General features: G+C 37.0%; 2 protein-coding genes across 5 annotated transcripts; both read left to right on the top strand.

Moving 5' to 3' along the window:
* The first annotated feature begins 228 nt into the window (after window positions 1–228).
* LOC115436848 (uncharacterized) lies at window positions 229–1,065 on the top strand. Its single transcript, XM_030159815.1, has one exon. The coding sequence runs from the start codon at window positions 272–274 to the stop codon at window positions 1,031–1,033; it is 762 nt and encodes a 253-aa protein (XP_030015675.1). The 5' UTR covers window positions 229–271; the 3' UTR covers window positions 1,034–1,065.
* A 381-nt stretch (window positions 1,066–1,446) lies between these two features.
* On the top strand, window positions 1,447–25,364 carry ndc1 (NDC1 transmembrane nucleoporin). 4 transcript variants are annotated; one of them, XM_030159808.1, is made up of 18 exons: window positions 1,447–1,592; window positions 3,260–3,380; window positions 3,470–3,571; window positions 3,651–3,825; window positions 3,922–4,048; window positions 4,930–5,038; window positions 8,140–8,191; window positions 8,297–8,429; window positions 8,802–8,894; window positions 9,646–9,727; window positions 9,826–9,987; window positions 11,691–11,939; window positions 14,996–15,108; window positions 17,266–17,316; window positions 19,682–19,745; window positions 19,839–19,939; window positions 21,411–21,571; window positions 24,709–25,364. In XM_030159808.1, exons 1-18 carry the CDS (start codon window positions 1,554–1,556, stop codon window positions 24,770–24,772), a joined length of 1,998 nt encoding a protein of 665 aa, XP_030015668.1. In that variant the 5' UTR covers window positions 1,447–1,553; the 3' UTR covers window positions 24,773–25,364. The 4 variants fall into 4 exon arrangements, with proteins under 4 accessions (XP_030015668.1, XP_030015667.1, XP_030015666.1 ...); XM_030159807.1 differs by having other exon boundaries at window positions 11,685–11,939; XM_030159806.1 differs by having other exon boundaries at window positions 11,682–11,939.
* Window positions 25,365–25,818: the final 454 nt, after the last annotated feature.

The following is a 25,818-nucleotide window of genomic DNA, read 5'->3' as shown; positions in this document are numbered from 1 at the left end:
GTGTCAAAGGGTTGGTGGCGCCCTAATTAATGGTCATTCTAGCCACCGCTTTGAGTTACACAGGACCTGCCTGTCAAACAGATAACCCTGCTAGAAGAATGTCACCTGCCTCAGTCTCAGGTATGCAGGTAGCTGCTCGGGTTTGTAAAGAGGATTTAACAGCACAATGTTTCAGGATTATTTGGATACCTTGTAAATCCTAACTTTTCTTTTTTGACAATGCCTTTTTACTTTTGATTTTTACTTTGTGATCTGGAAACTGCACCACAGCATGGCCTCTTCAAATGGTAAAGGTGAAAAAGTTTCCAAATTTGAGACCCTGAAGCTCTTGGAGAAATGCAGAAAGGAAAGAGATGATGCCATGCACAGAGAAAGTGTTCTGCGAGAGAAACTCAGACAGTATGAGTCCAGAATGCGTTCCACTGAGGCTCTCAAGCAGAAACTGAAGACTCTGACGACGGACAACAAGGACCTGAGGAAACAAGTGAAGACTCTTCGCACTGAGATTGGACTTGAGTGCAGTCCCAAGTTCAATGGAAAGTCCACAAAGGACATAATCAACGATCTGCACGAGAAGGAGCGTGAGTGCAGTTCCCTGGTGGAGAAAGCCGGGAAACTAAGTCTGACCATTGATGATTTGACATCAGAGCTGGCAAATACAGTCACCTCTAAGACACTTTTGGAAGACCAAGTGCAGTCGCTGCAACAAAATCTTAAGGATATGACAAATAATCAACGTCGCCTGCTGAAGCTGTGGGAAGACAAGAAGGTCCAGAGGGAGCAACTTGCTCTTCCTGCAATCAACCAGAAACCTGGGCACAAACCATTTGTCCACAAAGCAATTCAGACTGAGATGTCCATCGGTGCATCCCAAAAGCTCCCTGTCAATGCCTTTGAGACTAAGCCTTTCACTAGGGATAATGACAAGACCAAAACTGTTCTGGATAAACACAGTTTTCCAAATTATGGAAATGGTTATCATCATGACAAGAAGGCTTTTCTGCATGATGAAACTAAAGGAATCCAGAACTGACTTGCACTGAAGAAGCCTACTGAACCAAAAGCAAATAATACCTGGACTGTTTCATATATTTGTAAATAAAAATAACTTAGACTAAAGGACCACTGTATAAAAATTATGAAAAGCTGATTTATAGCCTGTATTGGTGCCTTGTGTAAATATTAAATCATATACCGCTGATTTCAGTAATGGTATCCAAATGTAAACTGATTTTATGTACGGTTCAATTCATGTACCCGAAGTTTTTTATTTTTTATTTATTTATTTTTTAGTATTTAATTCAAGGCGTTTAACCAAACGTGTTAACCAATAAGTATGAATCAAAATGCTATTTTTAGTGAAATAAGTTTACTTCCGCCCACTATCTGAAATTCTGGCATCAGGCAATAAGACGGACTACTTTTCCCGGGGTCCTTTAGAGGTCCTTTGAATGCATGTGGCGCGATATGGGAAACTGAGTGGAAAATAGTTTGACAGCGAGAGAGCCGAAGAGATTATTCTTGTCCTGTGGCTTTCTGCGTACCAAAACAACATGTTTTCTGCACAGCAAAGCTGTTGGTTTGTCCGCAAGGTAAGTTTGTGAAACCACTTATTGACTGATAAAAGAAAACAGAACATCTCGCGTGTGCTAACATGCTAAGTAATCTGGTTGTTAGTAGCTTTTCATGCTAGTTTACCTGAGCTAACTTTTGTTTAATTCACTAAGGATTATAAAACAGCTTTGAATTAATTTTTTACTGTACAGAGAGGGGATATTTGCTCCATTAGAAACCCATTTAACATATTAAATAGGAGTTCCCGTAAGGAAAATAATAAAACGGTATGAGTATTAATAAGTACGTACAAGAGCAATGAAAACAGTATATTTGAGTACAATTGAAGTGTGTTAATCTATAGACATAAATGTGAAAGCATTCAACCTCCAAATCCATATATATCCATAATTTATATATTTTTTGTAATTCTAAAACTGTCTAGATTGGTGTAGTGTTGACTGTTTAAACTTTTCCAGATGTGTGTGTGTGTGTATATATATATAATATATAATATATATATATATATATATATATATATATATATATATATATATATATATATATATTTCAGTAGTTTCTTCTTGAGAGGAACGTAACATAAAAGACTTCATATCATATGTAAATAAGCCTCCTTAGGGTCATTATCTCATGTCAGCAGAAATATTGTGATTAAGCCTGTCTTTAAGTGTAAAATTTGAGTAGTTGCATGTAATGAGGAGGTAGGGCTGTGTGTTATGACCAACATCTTGTATTCAGATAATGACATATACAGCATTATACAGCACATTTTCTGAAAATGTAGGGAATATTAAATCCCATTGAAAGCCCTACTTTTGTTAAATCATCAAATACAAGATACTTGCTGTCATTTTTTTCCCTTTTACTCCATTTTTTTTTTTAAGTAAACATGCAGTAAAATATAAAATACTGAGTTATGACATAATAGGTAAATATGAAACACTTTTAAACTACACTGGTAAATAAAATAAAAGTAGACATACAATTTTACAGTGCATTTCAAATTTTCATTTGGGGTTTTCTTATGCTTGTAGAAGACTGAAGTAAACAGAGTGGTTTGGGGGTGTTACTGCTAAAAAAAAATCCAAATTTTCAATAAAATAATAGAATTATTGAAGATTTATTATTATTAGATGATAAATTGTTATTATTATTATCTGTGTACAATCATATAAATGGGCAAAACTTGCTAAGGAGTTCACCAGAGACTAAGTACATCCATTAGATCTAGGGAGAAGGAAATTAGTTATAGTTTAGTTTTTTAATGCTCTCCATCTTGATTTAAAATTAATCTGTCTTTGGTGTTGCCCAAAATGATTTGGGGGCTAGATCTAAACCCTGAAAACATATAATACACTTAATATGACAGAATCACTGTTTGAATTATAACAGCTAACATGTGAATGGATAAGGGTCTGTTATTAATGTTGGTCTTTATAAAATATTAAATTGAACATGAGTACTTTGAAGTGTAAAAAACAGTAGACAAATAAGATGCACAATATAAACGGACATTTAATAAGTAAAAAAACATGTAGAAGAAGTGTTGTGCTCTTTGTGAAAATTATCATAATGAGTGTGATTTGCAACCCACTGAGTTACAGAGTATATCATTTATCTTGTTGCACAGCCTTAAGATGGAGTTTTCAGTCTGAATAAAGTAATGACTGAATGTCTTCTTCAGGTGATTTGCTGGAGAGCCGCGGCCAGTATTGCTTGGGCTGTCCTCTTGTTGCCTCCCACCACTGCAGCTTTCATAATCCTTAGCAGGTTCAGTATTCTCCACCCATTCCAGTGGATATCAGGTCAGTCTCCATGTTCACCAGTACATATGACCAATAACAGTTTTCACCCAATGTGAAGTAGACTGAGCTGTTTTTCCTCTTATCCACAGAATGTTTGTCCCTCCTAACAAGTGCCAGTGCCATTTTCTCCTTCATCCTTTTGGGTGGTGTGATCATCATAGTTGGGTTTCTGAACCTGGAATATTACACAGGTGAGCGTCTGAGCAGAAAAGTAAATGAACAAAGAAAGTTGGACTTTTGTAACATTTTGTTTTTACTCTTTTTCCAAAGTCATCCCGAATATTGCCTGCTCAAAAATTGCCCTGCTGGGTCAGCTGCTTCACCCTCGTCAGTTCCTCAGCTCCTTGGTGCACTGCATCATGGGTATAATTGTTGCCTGGTGTTGTGCTGTCACCATAGGGGGCAGATATGAGACACTTGGTTACCCTTGTGTAGAGAGTGATGGGTAAGTAGGTGCCACATGATAAACACCAGCATATAGACGTTCACTGGCTTCATCCATTCGAATTGCTTCAGTTTGTTTATCTCAATGCACATGCAGCTCTCCTGAGATGTGTCTGAACGAGTATCACCTCGTCCTTCTGCTGGCGGGAGCCTTTGTTGGATTCTCTCATAGCCTGCTCGGTGTGATCCACAACATGAACTATGTGTCTTTCCACACAGTTCAGGTAAGATAAGACTTTATTGATCCCACCATGGGGAAACTGCACAGCTGACAGTAGCAAATACAAAATTAAAGTGCAGGGAAGACAGAAAATATACACTTATGAAATATAAAATACAGGGTGTCCCATAAGTCTCCATACATAGGAAAAATAAACGTTTCTTGACATAAACCATTTTTATTTATATAATATGCTCTATATGACTGCCATTTTGTCGGGAACACATTTCAATGCATGTCCTCCACTGCTGAAGAACTATAAAGAAGAAATATAAAGAAATACATGTTAGAACCATATGTATTATGTCTCCTATGTATGGAGACTTAGAAAGAGAAGAAAAAAATCAGTTATTTATATAGGCATTTCTATAAATTGAGGTTTAAATTTACTATACTACTAATTTACTCTTACTATTATACACATATTTACATTGTGTCATGCATATTTGCAGTTTGTTTGATTTTTTTTGACTGAAGGCAACATTTCAGATTAACTTAATAAAAGTTTCACTTTCTGAAAATTGGTGAAAATGCCTACCTTGCAAAACTGAGATTATTCGTCAGAGACCTTTGTTGCTCAACAAAAATTCCAAATGTAATTGTTTTTGCTTTACTCTTTGTTGCATATTAATTGTGAATATGTTTCTCCAATATTACACGCAACATAGTTTTAGTAGAGAAAGCGTATTTGAATCTTGTTTCATGTTCAGTTTTCATAGCAGTCAGTCAGTTCTAATAGTCAATTTATCCATAACATTGAAAATGTTGATGATAATGAAGATACAATCTGGTTTGACGATTTACTAAACTAACTCAAACTCGACATAACTGACTCACTTAGACCCAATTTTTGAAATTTATTGTTGCTATTTTTTCCTCCCACAGCGATACAAATACCTTCGCTTTAAGGGATCTTTACCTTTGGTGGTGAAGTGCAGCGCCACTCAAGCACTTTACTCCGTCAGGAACTACATTGTTATCTATTTCTTTTTGGGTAAGTGACTTCTGTTCACATATAAAATGTATCTGTGAGATCAGGGCTGTGCAATATGACCACATACTGTGACAAAAGAAAAATATCTAATTTAGGATGGGCATTCTTGTTAGAAAATCATTTTATGCTTTTAACCAGGATCTGAATTGGCACTTTTCCCGTTGTGAAATGTACTGTAGAGTACAAACAACCAAATTCTCTGTTTGCACAAATAAAGGACAATATTACATTGGATATAATGCTTTCCTCTATAGATGATCGTTTGGTTAATTAATCATTAATTTAAAATAATGATTAATACCAACTGGATAATTTAAATGGCGTTAATAAAGATATGTAACGAACAGTGAGAAATATAAAAAAAGACTCAGGAGGTATCCTACTATATAATGCACGTTTCGGCCCCGCCCCGTGTCCCATCAGTGTTGCAACACAGGAGGATGTACGGGTACCATGCCGCTGTTGTACCATGGGAGGGCACTAATGGCACCACAGGTACGATGCCAATAGTTAATTAAAAGGAGATTTGGAAATGACATCCCAGCGTGAAACACATTAACTTGATCAGGTATTTGACAGAAAACACATGATGAAGTGCACACTTGGCAGAAAAGCAAGAAAATATTAACAGCTTGGAATGTTGTATCACTGATATCCAGCAATATGTGTTGCTCCTGGCAAATGTTGGTGTCATATACAACATGTATGTTGTGATGTGATACATGTACATACACATATATAAATAAATGGAGTGACTTGAAGTTAATTTCTACTGTGTGTGTGACTGCACAGTGAGAATGAAGTTAAATTCACCGTTGATGAGAATTGAAACGTGACAGGTCAGAGCATCATGAAGTGTCCTAGATGTCCTGTTGGTTGTTGTCCACTTTGTCACACGATATATACAATTAACCGAAATGAGAGATGGTATGAGATCGTCAGATTTCTCATGGCTACATGTTATATTCACTGCCTTATGCTATGCTGATCATTTCAATATGCTTTGATGTCACATGTCATACACTCAAGATCATTATGGAAAACATTTTACCTTCATCCACACGACGTAGATGAACGCCGGAAATTTGCACAAAGGTGACACAAACAAACAAACATGAGGAGAGTGAACATGACACAGAACACGGTAATGGGAGAAGGACTGCGATTAAGCCAAGACAAATTGAGGAGCTCGTATCTAAAAGAGGGCCAACTTCTGTCACAGGGACTAGGTTTGGGGGAGAAAACATGGGCCAGAAAAAAACGATTTTGTAAGTTAAACTGTAGACAGGTCCCCATGTTACTCGAGCATCAACCACCTATGCAAGAATCCTGATGAACACTATAAAGCACAGGTGTCAAACATATGGCCTGTGGGCCAAAACCAACCCGCTACAGCAGGGGTGTCAAACTCATTTTAGTTCAGGAGCCACATACAGCCTAATATGATATAAAGTGGGCCAGACCAGAAAAATAGAAATAATAGGATAATAACTTTTGAGTGAAAAAAGTAAAATTCTGTAATGATGATTTGTACTGGAACAAATATGAACAACCTGTGAATTCTTAAGAAAAATAAATGCAATGTTAACAATATTATGCCTTAGTTTATCATTTATACATGGGAATCACAACTTGGAGATCACAGTGGATCTACAAATACACAAAACATTGAACAACAGGGAGAATATTATTAAAATTCCACATACTTCTCTTAAGAGGTTTTAGGTTATTCACATTTTTTTTTCTAAAAGACTAGTCTGTAAATGTAAATATTCTTGTGTAATGTAACTATTTTTACTCTAAAAAAAGAGAAAAATTTACAGTTTTCATTATTTATAGGTTGTTATGATAGTATTTTACTGTGTGATCCACTTTAGATTGAATTGACCTGAAAAAATTTTTAACATCCTTGATTGTTAATATCTTCAGTGTAATTTTGGCATTTCACAAATTCATCTCAGGGGCTGGACTGAACCTTTTGGCAGGCCAGATTTGGCCCCCGGGCCACATGTTTGACACCTATGCGCTAAAGGATCCAATATAGCCTGTGAGATGAATTGGTGAAATACGAAAATGACACTGAAGATATTAGCAGTCAAGGATGTGGATATTATTTTAGTTTAGGTTGCTGCCTTTGACTAAAAGGCTTTTGACTTTTTAAATTTTATATTCTCTTTGAAACTCTGCACTGCAACTTTTACTTTAATATGTGTGTGTTTTAATTTAATTTTTTTTAATTTTATGTGTTGTTTTCGTACTTGCTGTTTTTAATCACCTTTTACATGTTTCTTTTATAATGTTTTAAATGTGTTTCTTTTTGTTTCTTTTATTTCAATGTCCTGTGTGAAGCACCTTTAATTGCCTTGTTGCTGAAATGTGCTATACAAATAAACTTGCCTTGCCTAGGTTCCACATACAGACCAATATGATCTCAAGTGGATCAGACCAGTAAAATACTATCATATCATATCAATAAAACTGTACTGAATGATGACAACTACAACTTCTCTTTGTTTTAACAAATATGAACAACCTGAAATATCTTAAGAGAAGTAAGTGTAATTTGTTGATCCACTGTGATCAGTAAGTTGTAATGTACATGTGAAAATGATCAATTGAGGCATAATATTCTTAAAATTTAACATTTTTCTTGCAACATTTCAGGTTAATATTCCCATTTTTAAGGAAACTGTAGATGTAAACATTTTCATGGTGTATTGTATTCACTATTATTATTGAGTGGTCCGGCCCATTCAGATCATACTGGGCTCAATGTAGCCCCTGAATGAACAGGACTTTAATTGACACCCATGGTATAAGGAGCGTCTGTGGATCAGAGCCACAAAAGTTCAGTTGAGAGCTCGAAACACCCCAAAGACTGCAGGAAATTTTGGTTGTGGTTGCAATTATTTAAATTTATTGATTGAATTTAGCTGTTTATATATTGAAAACATGTTACATGGTGATATATATCACTCTCTGGATGAGAAATAACATGAGGTTTGGGTCATATTGCTCAGCCCTTCATAAATATAGCTCCTGAATCACAGAACAGACTGCAGCAATTTACAAATAAAAATCATGTTCATCCTTATTTACAGGTTACATTCCAAAAACATGGATGTGTAAAACATTGAATCTCCATTTGAACAGGTCAGTACAGGTTTACATATTCATCAATGCTCTGACCCTACCTTGTTCTGAGAATAGACTGCTCGTATTTCAACGGTGTATTTGTTTGGTAATCTCTTCCTCCAGCTCTCTCCACTCTCTTGACACCATAGCTGGGCTTCTGGACCTCTGCTTAATTTACCACTTGTGGATCAGCGCCACCTTCCTCCTCTTCACATGGTACATCACACTGGTGCTTTTTCGGATCTTTGTCACAGAGGTATGTCAGTATATGCATTTGAATTAATTACTTAATGTTACAAATACAAAACTTTGGTTATAACTGGAGTTTGTGGTTTAATTTTTTTCTTGAATGCAGTTTTCATCATTCCTCGTCCTGTTTTCTTCACAATTTTTCCTCTTATTTCAGTTGGTTTCATCGTAATTTGTAGAAGATCATTACATATTCAATTAGCAGCTTTATGGTGAACAGTTCATATATTTGTTGTTTTCATGTCTTGTACAAAAAATAGCTTTACATTTTTTTTTTGCCATTATGGACACTAGAGGGCAGTGTTTTCATTGTTTTGAACGTAGCTGCTTAAACTGCTGGACTTCAAGTAATTTGTTACTGTATTGTTGTCATGTGTAGGTGTACAGCTTTCCTGTTCAGTCATCTTTCACTGAGGATTCCCACCAGTGTCTTCCCAAAGTCATTACAGAAAAACAGCCAATGATACTGAAGGTAATAAACTTAAGAATAAATTGTTAAAGCATTATTTTTTATTTATTTATTTTTTTTTAACATATTGTTAGCCTCAAAGCATAATTGCCTAACTCATACACAAATGGGCAAAACTATTGGGACATATTGAATTCAGGTGTTTCTTTTCTAACGGGTCTGGGATACAAAACAATAATGACAAATGCCATAATATAGTTCTATATTGTGATAAATATAATATTGATTATTAATACTGATGTTTCTATCTCAAATCAGCATGAACAGGACATCTTAGCTGTAGACAGCTGTAGACATGATGTGTCCCAATATTTTTCTCCATATAGTTTATAAACATCAATATTTCCTTAAAGTTTAATGGGAGATTTTTCACTATTAGTGAGAGGTTGGTTGTGGTAGAAAATTATTATTTAGTCAGGGCACAAAAAAGGAATTTAGAAGTATAACGTTTAAAATCATAGTCATGGATAAAAAAAAAATCAATGTTGAGAAAAATTAAGTAAAAACTATCTCTGAGGTATTTTGGAAGCAAAGATAACAATTTAAATCAGACTAACCAGTGCAATGATATTTATCATATTATCAAGCTCATTATTGTTTTGTATCACAGACCCCTGTTAGAAAAGAAACACCTGAATTCAACGTGTCCCAATACTTTGTCTGTTTGTGTACGACTTAGGCAATTATGCTATGAGGCTAACGATATTAGATGATGAAATTAATTTGTTTTTATTGTTCTCATGCTATATTTTAGTTTTTAGCTCTGCAGGACTTGGCTCTGCTGTCTCAACATGCACCGTTACGTCGCTCTGAGGTCTTCAGTCTAAGTCAGCCAGGTGTGACCACAATCTGCAGAAGATGAACCATAGACATGTTTTTACAAAGGAGCAGAAATTACAGCTTCATTGAATCTGTTTGTTGTTGTCGTTCGCAGGGGGCCATCCTCATAACTGGAATGCCATCAGTAAGGAGTGTTTGTCTCTGCTCAGTGACCTGACTCAGAGACTCATAGTTTATCATGATACCGTGGCAACGAACGGCAGAGCAAAGCCACTGTCCACAGGCAGCGAGAGGAAGACCTCATCTGACACGTCAGGTAGACCTCTTACACTTCTGAAACATTCATGTGTATTCAAGTCTTGGAGTTAATTCTGAGTGTTAAAATATTTTTTGGAATTTTAGTTTAGATTTGTAGTTTTTTGTGTTCTTGTTCACCAAAATGATAACACAGTGACAAAAAAACAGTAAATCTGATTTTTATTCCTTTTTCCTACAGTTCTGCTTTCTTTAGTTTGTGTTGTATTGTTCATTGTAATTTAGATTTTCATGTTTTGTGTTTTTTTTAAACTGCAATTATCTTTTTTGTTTCACAGTTGATTAAAAGGATATGTTTGATCTGTTGTCCCCAGACAGACAATACAGGGTCATTTAAGTACAGAAATATTACACTAAAATTACAGGGTTTTGTGCCAGACAAACAAGATATAAATGAATATAATCAAAGCTATTAATGTTAATAGAAATATGGATTAAATTAAGCCCACATTGTGCTGTAATTTACTAAACCACATTTTGCTGCATTTTTATATTCCTGGGAACATAGAGAATAGAGACGCATACATTAACAAAACATGTCCATTATATAGAAATGTAATCCATCTATTAAGCTTCATTTAACAAAATAATTAGTATCTGACAGGATTATTAGTTAATAAAAAAAACTCAGTTAATGGAACCTGAATCACACCAAGGTTGTACAGGGTTTCTGCAACTGCTTAGGGTAGAGCTGAGACTTTTGAAGCTCTGATTTTCAAGCTGTCCCAGACCAAAGACGTGAAAATGTAGCATTGTCTTTGGTTCTGACTCAAAATCAGTGATTTTACATTATATGGGAAAAATTCTCAATATGAACGTCCTGGGATGAAATTCTAAATAGAATGAACTGAAGTGTTTTGGCTCAAGAACTGCACATTAGTTCTTAGTTGACGCCTATTGAGAATAATGAATTTGAATGAATCTGCATGTTAAGCAGAGTCATAAAAACCACCAGCAAATGTCTGAAATTATTCTGTATTATGTCTGAAGTATTACCAAAGTCAGATTTAGATTTTTCTTTATTTCCTTTGTAATTGGTTTTGGCTTTTAATTTAATTAAATTTTTTAGCTATGTATCATTTTGGTGATTTGCATGATAGTCAGAGGAGTTATGAAGGACCAGTCCAGATGAAGCCTGTTAATTACACTTATACAGTCTACTCTCGTTATACCGCCAACTTCCGTTCACGGCCAAATTGGCGGTATAGCGAAAATGGCGTTACAACGGGTTGCGTCCATAATGTGCATGTCTTTACTATATGATGTCTATGCTGCCTCCGTTAACCCGTTCTAATTGCGTTTCTAAATAAATCTTGATTCTGTTATGTTGTAAGGCAGGGATCGGCAAGCTTTAACACTCAAAGAGCCATTTCGACCCGGTTTCCACGGAAAAGACAACACTGGGAGCCGCACCTCGGAGGTGCCACGGCGGCGCACCTCGGAGGTGCCGCGCCGCGCCGCTGGCGGTATAACGGTCGGGAAATCAATGGTATAAGTGTTGTTTGTGCATGGAACTGGGCTGGCGGATGGCGATAAGCGGAAATGGCGGTATAACGGCGGGCGGTTTAACGAGAGTAGACTGTACAACAACAACAACATACATACAGAACATACTTATACAACAACACTAAGTGTCTGGAGGAAAATGTACATATTCTATTATAAATTCTCTGTTTTCTTTTCTTTTCTTTGAAGTAATATCAGGTGATGACCCATTTACCCCCAAGTCCACTCCGCTAATGAAAACTCCAGCGTCAGTGTTCACCCGCTCCGTTGTGGGAGGTCCACAGAGCCCACTGACGGCTCCATTCACCCCTGACCTGGACAGCCCCTTCGCCTCCCCCGCACTCCGCCGTCTCACCGCTCCAGTGGGCCAGTGCTCGCCGTGGCACGACACGGTGCAGAGCCCACACATCATGAGGAGAGGCCCCAAACTGTGGTCCACGTCCACAGGTGAGAGATGACTTTACTGGGTAATTAGAAGATGATTAGAGCTTTATCTTCAAGAAGGAAAAGGTCTCAGTCTCTTAAAGGTAATGTTTTGAATCTGTAAATTTGTAGTTAACACTGGCCACCTGTTTTTAAAGAGAATTAAACACAATATACATATTTTCTGGCGCGATGCACATTGTAGATCCAAGACTCCAATTAACATCTTTTGCAGTAAAGCCTTACACATGTATACACTGAAGTGATCTGAATACCTTGGAGCATTTCATGAAGAGGAAATTCAGTGGTGAACAGTTGCACAGATGACATTAAATGGTCAATATAGAGGGTATAACAGAACTGAGAGTCAGCCAAATGAAATGGACCATTACACTGAATAAATGACAGAACAGAGCATTGTTAGAATCCTTTAGATGAAGTACACAAGTCAAAAAAAGTGTAGTTTTAGATATTGTTGTTCGATATTTCCATCTGCAAATGCTGGAGGTGTGAGTTTAAATCACCTGCCTGTAGCCTAATGGTGTACAGACTTATAGATGTACCAGGATTTTCATCCATCCCATTTTACGGACACTATTCATCTGATTCTTATCAAATTTCACACTTTTTTTTTTTTTTTTTTTTTACCATTCAGAGAGATGCAGTGCATAGTTTGAAGGCTTTGAGTTTGAATTTCAATTTTTGGATTTTTCTGAATACATTTTTCCAAATTTCTACCGATTTCTCTGACATTATTCACCCAGTTCTTTTCAAATTTCACACACATGTTCTTTACATGTGCCTTTCTCAAAATTTGTACATATTTTACACATTTTTGAAAAGCTTGTAAAAAGATTGAAAATTAAGACTCAAAACTCATCCCTGGGTAGGCAGGTTATCAGTGAGAAGGATGGGCAAAATGTTGTACAACCAGGCGGGGGTAAGCTCTTATGTTTTCACTTGTTCACCTTTTTTTTTAATCTTTTTTTTTTTGGCAAGTAGTGATTTTGTTCTTTCGTCTGGCTATATGCACATTTACTCCTTCTTTTTGAAGGATCCGTTTAAATGGACAGGAGCTGTAAATATTGGTGAATGGTGTCTTCTTTGTGCGGCTAAACTTAAAATATTCTTCCTGAAATTGTATCATAGTTTGTGATAAAGGCTCCATATCATTCTTGACAGTATGTCACGCCAAGTCCATTATGAAAAGTTACTTTGTTTGGACTTCAGCTGTTGTCAGTGTAGCACAGTCAACAGTAAATCAACAGTAGTAGCTGTAGTAAATTGCATCATGTCATCCATTTAACCACTCTATCCAAAATTTACACTTTGAAATGGGAACTCTTTCACACATTTGCACTAAAGTCAGGTGTAAAAGTAACTGTCCATGCCTCTCCAGTGCTCATTTTACACTGTGCCTCTAAATCTCAATGGTCTCTTGGCACCAAATACAGGTTTGTGCTGACACAAAGAGTTCGTAAATCTGGCTCTTAGTCTGTTCAGGCGTCGTGGCATTTAGTGAAAACCATGAGATTTTTTGAGATAATACAGGGTTCCCGCGGGGTCTTAAAATGTCTTAAAAGCCTTGAATTTACAAATCTGCATTTAATACCTTTTAAAAAGTCGTTTAAAAGGTATTAAATTTGATATGATAGGTCTTAAGTTATGTTGCTATAAACTTGTTGGCTGTATTATGTTTAAATATGTCTGTTAAATGTCCCAGCTGCAAAGAAAGTAATGTTAGTCCACTCAGTTCCACCCATTCCAACCTGTCAATTTATAGTGAAATTAGGAACCAATTATCGATAACTTTGCAGCCCCTGGTGAGAAATGATCACAGAACATTCAGCTCAACACATGTACACATAAGCTGACTTTTCAAACTCTAAGGGATGGCTCCCAAGCGAAAAGTAAGCGTGGGGAAGTGCAAATTTAATCATGCCTGGTTGGAGAAAACATCATTACTGACCCAGTTGACATGAGTGAAGGGGGACGGCTGTGAAATGGGCATTAAATTCTGCTCAAAGTAGTCTTAAATTTAACTTATAAGAACCCTGTAATATGTTTTTGCTTTATTGGTCTTATGAGGACAGTCCGACTCCAACATTGTTATACTGGGTTTTTACCCTCAGCCCTCGCCGCAGGGTATTGTCATCAGTTTGTCGTCTGTCTGTCCATCTGTATGTATCAAAACTTTGGCATGGACCGATGGCCAAGGGTTTTCAAGTGCAGGCACGTCATGTTATCTGTTTACACTGAGCCCAACAAAGCCTGACTTTTAGGCAGCATGCAGGTGTTCTGTAATCAGAGGCGTGACACAACAGTGTCAGTATCTAGTGTTACATGTTGTGTGGTGTTAATTTGCAAATGATGGTTACAGGCGAGTTCATCTTCTGTTCAGAGGATAAGGAGCTCCTGCACTTCACCGTCTCCACAAATCATAGATGTGTTCTCTAGTAGTGTCTTGGTTACTGTAGGTCAGTGTTTCAAGGGGATTGTTTACTCTGTGATGAGTTCATTAGATGGTGCATGACAGTACACTGTGATTATCACATCTGATGAACTTCATTATTGGTGAAACTCTTCAATGGGCATATTTTTTGGTTAAATGTCCAGACAACGTGAACATACAGGTTATGAACTTTTTGTCAAACTACTTTGCTGCTGACAGGCTTAACTAGTCATGTAATGATGTAAAAGTGTCTGATATTTCATGTGTCAGTGTGGAAGTATTTAGTCAAATGAGTACTGTGTTGCATAAGAGCAGCTTTAATATAATGTTTACTTATAGAGTAGCATTAGCTGTTAGCCGTAGTAGCTAGCAGCATAACAACCAAACACAGCAGACTGTCCCCCCCACCCTATGTGGTAGGTCACACACTGAACACATCATCAAAACACCCCTTTACACAGATGGTGATAGTCGACCTTCACTGCCCCCTTTAAGGTGGAAAAACAACTCTCCACCTGTGTGTTTAATACAGGAGACTGAGGTGCAATAACTTGAACGGGCTGTGCCACTTTTGGGCCGATCCCAGCCGATTAAATCCAACATTCATGAAACCTGTGTGTTGTTTCAGATTCCCACGTTAATGGAAGTCCCCAGCTGTCTCCCGCCTCAGTTCCTTCTCCAAAGCAGGAAGTGTCCAAACCCAGCCTTCTGGCTCAGTTCCTCCAGAACAGAAAAGAGCAGGTACTTTGTCACTTATGATGTAGAAATAATTCTGTCAGGAGCAGGGATTATAACAGGAGGCTTTTCTTTGACAGTGGACTGTCACTGTTTGTCTGAAATAAGTTTAATGCTCAATCACAGTTGAGAAAATGGGTCCTATGTAAAGCCAGATTGCACCTCTCTTGTACCTACTACAGGGTTCCCACAGGGTCTTCAGAAGTCTTAGAAGTCTTGAATTTACAGATCTGCTTTTAATACCTGAAAAAGTCTTTAAAATGTACTAAATTTGATATGGCAGGTCTTAAGCCATGTTGCCATAAACTTGTTTGCTGTATTGTGTTTAATTTTTTCATGCATCACATCCACATTATTGGACACATGTTGTAGATCAGTTTCCACAGGCTTATAAACACAATATTCTCCAAACTACATGAGGACAGTCTCTATTGACCCTAAGCAATACAATGGAAAACAAAGTACCATCTTAATTTTAGAATTTTGACTGCTCTGTGATCTCATGAAGTTAACATCCTCAGACCCAGCTAGACCCAGAAGTTCACAGCTTAAAAAAAATAACTAGAAACTTGGTGCAGACCTCCACCAAGGCAATCAGCCCCCCTAATCACCACCAAAATGTAATCATTTGTTCCCTGTGGTAGTGTCAACATTTCCTGAAAATTTCATCAAAATCCTTCCATAACTTTTTGAGTTATCTTGCTAACAGACAGACAGACAAACAAACCAACCCAGATGAAAAAAAAACAAACAAACTGTCCATGGCAAAGGACATGAAATGTTTTAAAAATGCATCTGAAATAACTGTTACATCATGGTGTTTCCAATATAGGTAATTATTTAATTTAAAAAAAGCCAAAACTTGTACTTTCCTGAGTCTCAGGAAGTTAAATATCTTCTTAATGATTCCATATTAAAAAAAAAATTAAAAAAAAAAAAAATCAAAATGCATTTCAACTTTAGCCTAATTTTGAGTAATAAAATCAATCTAAAAAAAAATCAAGATCCTTTTTTTCATAACTCCTGCATGGGAGGGTTAACTGTGTCTGGGAAATGTCCAAGCCACAAAGAAGGTAATGTTAGTCGACTCAGTTCCACCTGTTCTAACCTGACAATTTATACTGAAATTAGGAACCAATTATCGCTAACTTTGCAGCCCCTGGTGAGAAATGACTCTACATGATGGTGGTGGGACTGAAGTCTTTGGAGTAAATAAATATATTTTCCTAAACTTTTGCCAGTATGGCCATGAAATAGGCTGTGAAATGGTCTTTAACCCTTTCATGCATGAATTATGAGAGCCTTAATCCTTTTTTTTTTTCCGGAGTGTTTTTATTTCTCTAGGCACTAAAAAAAAACTATGCAATTGAACATTTTTCTATGAACCTATTTTTCACGGAGTGGCAAAAATGTCCACTCAGCTGGACACCGTGCCTTTAATTTTTGAAACAAAAAACCATGTATTTACAGATGTACTAAAATCTATGACATAAAAGCATTTTTAATGCTGCTAATCTGATGTTTTCTCACATTTGAACATACTCTAATACTAGTTATTACTCACTTCATGGTGATAATATGCACACACACAAAAAAAACCTTTTTGTTATAGTTTAAAAACAATAAGAAGCAATTGATTTACACTCTACCCTACAGAGGACAAAATGCATTGCTGGGTTTCAGGTGGAAATGCAAAAAAAAAGAAAAAACAAAACAAAAAAAACCTATTTGTTCCAGAAAACTGTTAATTACAGTCTAATAACAATTAGCAATTGATTTACACTAAAACATGTTAATGCAGATCAGGTTTATACAGAACAGAACATTGACAGTAATGGTCTGAATGTCAGTTTATGGGATGATGCATGAGCGTCCACTGTATTGGCTGATATGGAACTAAGACAACAAAACCCATGAATATACAAGAGAACAGCGGTCCACTGGAGTGACCACTATGCATGAAAGGGTTAAATTGTGTTTTAAGTAGTCTTCAAAAGGTCTTAAATTTAACCTGTAGAACCTGTGGGAACCCTGTACTATGTAAAGTTAGGGATCATATCATCAGACTTGTTCTATGAATGTGAAAACCAGTATTTACAATGATGTTGCACTTGATTCAGTCTGACAGAAAAACCACCTCTCCACTCAAATTGTTCCACTCAGGTGAAAAATTTCTTGGCAAAGCGGGTGCTGATAATGTATTTGTTTAACAAGGTAAGAGTGTGTGTGGTCCCCCCCCCTCCGTTCCCTTAGACTCCTGAACTCTGTGAGGGGCTCCCTGCATGCTCTCGTCTGACACCGTCCAGTCTCTCTCGGTTTGACCCCTCTAACCAGCGTCACTCGGCAGCATGACTAATTCACAGCTGGTTTGGGCCTTAATTGTGCTGCATTACTATTGCAGATTGTTTCCATTCCTCCGCCCGTTACAGTGAGCCTCACTAATTACCCTAAAAGCTTCAAAAGGATTCATGTAACACACGTGTCCTTGCAATCCTACACTCCCGGCTACTTACCCGACTACTTCAGAACCACTTTTTGATACTAATTATAGGTAGAGAAAGCATGTTTTCAGATGGGTCATATCGGGTATTAACGGGTCACACTGCACGGTTTCCTCATTTGTAGAAAACGGCTTTAGTTTGGATCAGTGTTTGTCACGTCCTGGGGTTTGTGTGTCTACCTTTAATCATGCATGCTGTAGTGTAGTCTTACCGCTGCTTGTTTATCTAACAACTTTCTAATACATTAATCCCAGGGACCACATTTAGCCCAGTATGATCTGAAGTGGACCGGACCAGTAAAATCACAACGGTAAAAAAGTAAAATGAAGTATTTATATCTACAAAGTTTTCTTAAAAATGTGAATAACATGAACAACCTGAGATGTCTTAAGTGCAATTTTTACAATATTTTAGCTCAATTTATCATTAACACTTGTACATTACAACCTACAGATCACAGTGGATCTACAAATGCATAAAACAGGCAGTTGTTGATGGAACCTGAATCACATTAAGATTGAACAGTGTTTCTGTAGCTGCTTAGAATAGAATCAAGACTTTTTAAGCTCTGATTTTTGAGCTGTCCTAAACAAAAGATGTGAAAATGCAGCATTGTCTTTGGCTCAAAATCTGCAGTTTTACAGCACATTAGGTGAAAAGTTCTCAACAAAAACATCCTAGGATGAAACTGAACTGAACTGAAGTGCTGTGGCTCAAGAACTGCACATTAGCACTATGTTCAGACTGCAGGCAAATGTGACCCAAATCTGATTTTGAGTTTGTTTTTTTTTGCCTATATGTGACCTGTATCCGATTTGGTAAAGACAATTTGAACAGAACAAATTAGATTTTCTCAAATCCGACCCAGGCCACTTTCATATGTGGCCCTAAATCCGATACATATCTGATATTTTGCAATTTGACCGAATAGTCAGGTCGCATTTATCCGACCTTTACGTCATGGAAATGCGGCAAACATCAGGCAGGAAAAACATAGTTATTTCCATAAACACAGTGCGTGCCTGCGTGGTCTGTGTGGTCACGTATTAGGTCAGGACCTCTCTTGCGCATGCGGGTCACTTCAGGGTCGCATTCAGTTCATACTCAAAACTGACAGAAGTCGCATTTAAAGGTGCGGGAGACTTTCGTGACGAACTTTTCATCAAATCTGTAAAACCTCAGTCATAGCCTAAGTATCACGAATCTCTAAGTCTTTCTGTGATTACTCACCTGAATCTCTTGCATTACGGTGCAGGGAGGTTCGTGCAGCTGCCTGCAGCAGCAGCGTAAGCCTCCGTTTCCCACAATGCATGTCGCGACAAAAAAATTCCAAAGATGCCCGAGTTACCTCCCAGCTCTGAAAGTAAACACACGGGTTTGTTTCTGGTGGATGGCACTTCGAAATTGTTCACTGTAATGCAAGAGATTCAGGTGAGTAATCACAGAAAGACTTAGAGATTCGTGATACTTAGGCTATGACTGAGGTTTTACAGATTCGATGAGAAATTCGTCACGAAAGTCTCCAGCACCTTAAATGTGTAATATGAATGAGCACACCAAAAAAATCGTATTTCACCAAAAAGTCTGAATTGTGCATGAAGACCTACTGTCTGAAATGTAGTTTCGTTCTTAATTGAAGCCTATTGAGAATGAATTTGAATGAATCTGCATATTAAGCATAAAGTAATAGTAACAGACAGAATATCGTTATAAATTACACTTACTTCTCTTGAGACATTTCAGGTTCATATTTGTTCTGGTTATTCGCATTTTATGTGAAAGGATAGCAAGGATTGTAAATGTCAACATTTTTATGTAATTTTACTTTTTTACTCTAAAACAAAGAGAAAAATTTGGAGTTGTCATTATTCAGAGGTTATTAAAATAGTATTTCGCTGGACTGACCCACTTTGGATCATATTCGTCTGTATGTGGAACCTGAACTAAAAAGATTTTAACACCACTAACTGTTCGGATTGGACCCTTTGGTGGGCCGTTTTTGGCCCACAGGCCTTATGTTTGACATCTGCGCATTAATCCATTCATCAGATCAGAACCTTTAACTCGTGTGTTTGCAGCTTCCAGAGGCGTCCAGTCAGGCTCTGTTTGCCGACAGTCAGGCCCACATCTGGGCTTTAGAAGGTAACACACATCTGTCTGTGCTTTGACTGGATACAACTGAATGATTCAACATCAACATCCAACACATGACTGTGATGTGACGTCTCTCTCCAGGACTGTCATACCTTGTTCAAGCCTCCTTCTCAGAAGACCGGTTTGGGGTTGTACAAACTACATTACCAAGCATTCTCAGTTCCATGCTGGTCTTACAAGAGGTAATGTCCACTGGAAGGATGTCTGAGGTGTCACTGAAGTGTTTTCAGGAACACACTCACATCATAGAAACAAAATATTATTTGAAAGTTGAAAACTCCAGGCCCACGGTGTTTGATATTTCTGTCATATTGTCTTTTGATTTCAGTTTAGCTTGTTTTTTCCTAGGAGTGCATTGCTAGTTTTGTAGATTTTGTAGCTAGTGTAAACTGTCCAGTATGACATTCCCCCCCCCCTCCTTCATCATCATCATCAGGCCCGAGGCTGCAGGTGTTAAAAGTGACCAAACAAACAGCCTTGGTTTTTTTTTATGGCTTTGACTCTTATTAACCCATAAAGACCCAGTGCAAGTTTTGTGGCAGTTCCTAAATACATTTTTCTCTCTATATTTAACCTTTCTTCAAATATTTATCACCATTTATTATTAGGGCTGGGTATCATGGCCAATTTCCATAATCGATTCAATTTCGATTCATAAGGTTCTGAATTGATTAATCACGATTCGATTTGATCCAATATCGATTCAATTCAGTATTAATTGATTGATTCAGATTAATTTAGTGATACCAAAGTACAATTTTGAATTGTAACCTGATTATTTGACTACTGCAGTCATGCAACACATCACTACTGGTATCAATATTGATATTAGAAAGGAAATAAATGTGACATTTCAGCAGGAGGGAGCTGAATCTGCTCTGAAATAATGAACGGGACAGAAACATTGTCATGTTCCTACAGTGGCTCAGAACGGACTTCTCCATCATCTTTATTGTGTTTTATGGCTGGTGGCTTCTACTCACGTGGGGGGGTAGCGGTAGCGGTCGGACATTGTCGCTTTACTATTCCTCTACCTCCATACTCAGCCATAGGTGATAGGATGGATCCAAGTTATCAGTCCAAGAATGACTGGCTTTCGCGACTCACCTTGGAGAACCTCCGTGTGGCCAGTCCCTTTACACTGCGGGTTCGAGTTTGAGGATGGGAGGACCTCCAGCGGAGGGGTTTTCCCCACCCTTCCTCCACATCTTTTCTGCGCCAGAGCTGTTGTGAGCGAGACCAGGGGTTTGCAAGATGGAGCCAGTTGCGCGTACTCCCGATCCTGCTCTGAAAAATCACTCTCATCCACTATTAATCGATTACGCAAAATTAAAACGAAATCGATGTAAGATCGATTAAATTGATTTTTTTACCCAGCCCTATTTTTATAATATTATTATTCTCTGTATTTTTTCTTTTTTTTTTTTTTTTAGTGAAAGTCAGGGATTTTCCTAAATAAAATGTGCTGATCATGCAGATGCTCATAAAGGCTCAGATTAAAGTTGAGGGTTATTATATCAAAAACAGCAGAAACTGAGGAAATACTGGCTTTTCTCAACAAAATATATCATCAGGTCTGAGGTATTCTTTACTGTTTTACTGTGTTGTGGATTTTCTCTGACTGTTGCTTTGTTCCGTCTCCTTCGTGTCCAGGCAGTAGATCGTCACTTCAAGCTGCCTCACGCCTCCAGTAAACCTGTGAGGTCCAGCGGCACCATGGGAGACTGTCACTACAAAACACTACGCTTTGCTCTCAGAGCCACACTCAAGACCGCCATCTACAGGATAACAACCACATTTGGAGATCACCTCAGGTATCACTATCAGAACCCTTTATTTATCCCAGGGGGAAATTATTGGGTGTTACAGTCGCTCCATTCAAGTTTAATAAAATGTAGCGGAAACGAAATTATCAATACAACAAAAACAAAAATATATACATATATAAAGCTCTTAAAAAAGTAGGTAGGTAGGTAGGTAGGTAGGTAGATTTTTTTTTTTCTGATTTTACTTTTGCTGCCTCTATTTTAACACAGAATCTGTACTTTCACCGCTTTACATTTGGCTATTCCTTTATTTTCAATCAGCCTGTTTACATGACCATAAAAATCCAATAGATGAGAGTAATCACGTAAATGTAATAATCAGATATTATGTGTTTACATGCACTTAAGAAATGCGATTATCAAAAATGCCGTTAGATGTTTCAGTCCAGTATCGGATTTCTTTGTGTACATATTGATGGTAGAATCCGACTTCCTGTTAGTGTCTTTCACTCACCTTTGACTACATCACTTCTATTTTCTATGATTTAATTGTTTTTAAACATGCACAGACATAAAATAACTAAATAAATCACATTAACCTGCATACATGCATGAAGACATTGGAGTATTGGGGAAAAATCCAGGTGTGTTGATCTGATTTCTCCTAATCAGATTACTCTGTTTACATGGTCACTTAAATAATCGAATGACTCCAGAAGTTGGATTATGATCGGAGTATTTGTGTGGATGTAAACGGACTCAATGTAGTTGAGGAGATTTATTTATTATTTTCATGCCTTTTTCAACAATAAGACAGATTTCAACCTAAAGGGATAGAAGATTCCACCTATAAATGATGATCCTATCACACATGGTGAAAGAGATGAAAACAATATGAAAGATATAAAGACAGTCTGACAGTCCCTTTTACTGAATAATCCCATTATAGTGTGAATATACTAAAAGAAATGTTTACATGTGAGGGGCACCACTTAAACGTCTTGGATTTAGAAATGAAAACGGTTAAAGATCTGGATCAGGAAGAAACTGATCATGTTTAATAGATATTGATGGATGCGGCATGAGAAACTCACAGTGAGTTAAATACAGATGAACTGACAAAGTTGAAATATCTTCACCTGTACAACTAACAAGTGATACAAGCCTTTGCGATTTACCCTTTTGTGTTTATCTGATATTTAATTTCCTCATGGAACGAAGGACCGTTGGTTAATAAACTCACTTGTTCCAACTGAAGCATATTAATGTTTGCAGTTATTCTGGAATAGAAGGATCTGAACTATTTACTGAGTTAAAACCAGATGGAGACTTAGTCTTTTGTGAAGGTTGTGTAGATTAAAACACACTAAGGCAGGGGTGTCAAACTCATTTCAGTTCAGGGGCCACATCCAGCCTAATATGATCTAAAGTGGGCCGAACCAGTAAAGTAATATAAATAATAGGATAAAAACTGATAAATAACATCAAGTCCAAAGTATTTTTCTATGTTTTTGAGTGAAAAAAGTCAAATTCCGTAATGAAAACGTTTACATCTACGAACTGTACTTGAACATAACATGAACAAATATGAACCTGAAAATTCTTAAGAAAAATATTTGCAATTTGAACAATATTAGGCCTTAGTTTATCATTTATACATGTGCATCACAACTTACAGATCACAGTGGATCTACAAAATACACAAAACATTTAATAACAGGCAGAAAATTGTTAAAATTCCACATACTTCTCCTGAGAAATTTCAGGTTATTTACATTTTTTATAAAAGGCTAGTCTGTAAATGTAAACATTTTTGTGTAATTTTACTTTTTTTTTTTTTTTTTTTTTACACTACAACAAAGAGAAAAAATTGTAGTTTTCATTATGTATAGGTTATTATGATAGTATTTTACTGGTCTGACCCACTTTAGATTGAGGCTAAAGACGTTCATTTTGTCTTCTGTTTATGTAAATATAATTTTTTCTTTTGTTCAGACAAGGAATAGTTTTTAGCTTTTAGATTAAGCAGGTAACATCTAAAAACTAAAAACTATTCCTTGTCTGAACAAAAGAAAAAATTATATTTACACTTTAGATTGAATTGACCTAGAATGATTTTAACATCCTTGATTGTTAATATCTTTAGTGTAATTTTTGCATTTCACAAATTCATCCCACGGGCTGGATTGGACCCTTTGGCGGGCCGGATTTGGCCCCAGGGCCGCATGTTTGACACCTGTGCACTAAGGCTACGTTCAGACAGCAGGTCTTAATGCACAATTTGGATTTTTTTTGGTGTGCTCGTTCATATTACACATTAAATGCGACTTCTATCAGTTTGGAGTATGAACTGATTGTGACCCTGAAGGGACCCGCATGCACAAAAGAGGTCCTGACATAATGCGTGACCACGCAGGCATGCACTGTGTTTATGGAAGTATGTTTTTCCTGCCTGATGTTTGCCGCATTTCAATGACGTAAAGGTCGGATAAATGCGACCTGGCAGTTCAGACTGAAGTCAAATTGCAAACTATCAGATACGTATCAGATTTAGGGCCACATATGAAAGTGGCCTGGGTCGGATTAGAAAAAGTTGCGTTTATGCTGTTCAAACTGTCTTTAACAGATCAGGTACAGGCCACATATGGGAGAAAAAAAAAAATCAGATTTGGGCCACATTTGCCTGCAGTTTGAACGTAGCGCTAATGTGCAGTTCTTGAGTCAAAGCACTTCAGTTCAGTTCAGTTTCATCCTAGGACATTTTTGTTGAGGCAGGTTTATGTCTATAGCACATTTCATGTACAAGACAATTCAAAGTGCTTTACAAAAAACATTAAAAGCATTACAGCAGAAGCAATAAAAAGTATAGGCATGAGAGAAACAAACAAAATCAGATAAATAGATAAAACAGATGAACAGATAAAACATAAAAACTTAAAAGAATAAACTCTATTCAAATGCAGCTGAGAACAGGTGGGTCTTTAACCTGGATTTATATAAACTGAGTGTTTCAGCTGATGTGAGGCTAATGTGATGTAGGACCGCTGATTTTGAGCCAAACACACTGCTACATTTTCACATCTTTGGTCTGGGACAGCTCGAAAATCAAAGCAAAAAAATCCGATTTGGGCCACATTTGCCTGCAGTGTGAACGCAGCCTAATTCACCTCTTTGTGTTTCCTCAGCACCGTTCAGATGTCCGCAGAACACCGGAAACGACTGCAGCAGTTTTTGGAGTACAAGGAATAACACACAGCTTGTGTGTGTGTGTGTGTGTGTGTGTGTGTGTGTGTGTGTGTGTGTGTGTGTGTCAGCTTCGGCGAGACAACAAGTGAAAGTTCATGATAGTGCCTCTTTTAATATTTATGTCTGCACTATGTTCTGGTGGATTGTATTTGATAGGAGAGATCACATCTCCACAAATCCAACCCAGACTACACCAGGTTCACGTTAGCAAGCGCCAAGACTTGGCACCATGGTAGATTTCAAGGAGCCGACTGTAAAGATGAACTTAATAATGTAAAGATTAATCTAATAAAGACCCAAACATCCAAAAGCATCAGCTGATGTAAAATGTTTAGTACCTGTTGATCCACTAAGCCTATCAATCCATGTAAATAATCGGTGTAAAATGCAGTTTGTCATCTGTTCATGGTCATCAGATACATTCAGAGGCTCTGTAGTTACCATGGAGACAGTCATCTTCAACATCATCGATTCACTTGGAGTTTGATCAGTGACTGGATGGAGAGACTGGTTTTCTGTTCAGTTGATATATCACGTTTTGTTTGAATAACCTTTGGATTTACTCTGAGCTTTTATGAATATCTACATGGTCAGTGATAGGGCTGTGTATTGGCAAGAATGTGGCGATATGATATATCGCGATATATCACGATACTGTTATCAAGGTGATATTTTTTGTTTCTTTTTTTTAGGATTATTTCCTTGAAGAATTGAATTATACCAGAAATCTGCACAAATACTAAACACATTTTTATTTGATCACAACAGGATCTAATGTTTTTTCACAAAATGTTCCTGCGTTCAAACTTAAATTCTGTTTCAACAGACATTACAGTTTCAGATCCTGTTCAAATGTTCATATTCTATTAGTTCAAAACTAACATCAGAATATTATTTTGGTTCAATCCCAACAAAGGAACTAACATTATTTAATAAGAGTGTGAAATAATAAGATATAAACAAAAAACCAAAAATGAACCTCCACAATACCTGCATTTGAATAAACACCTAAAAATATCGATACAGTACTTTTTAATATCGATACAGAA

The sequence above is a fragment of the Sphaeramia orbicularis genome, chromosome 17 (assembly GCF_902148855.1).
Source record: "Sphaeramia orbicularis chromosome 17, fSphaOr1.1, whole genome shotgun sequence".
NCBI classification, from domain to species: Eukaryota; Metazoa; Chordata; class Actinopteri; order Kurtiformes; family Apogonidae; genus Sphaeramia; species Sphaeramia orbicularis.
The sequence above is the reverse complement of the archived record's forward strand: the minus strand, read 5'-3'. Positions and strand labels throughout refer to the sequence as shown.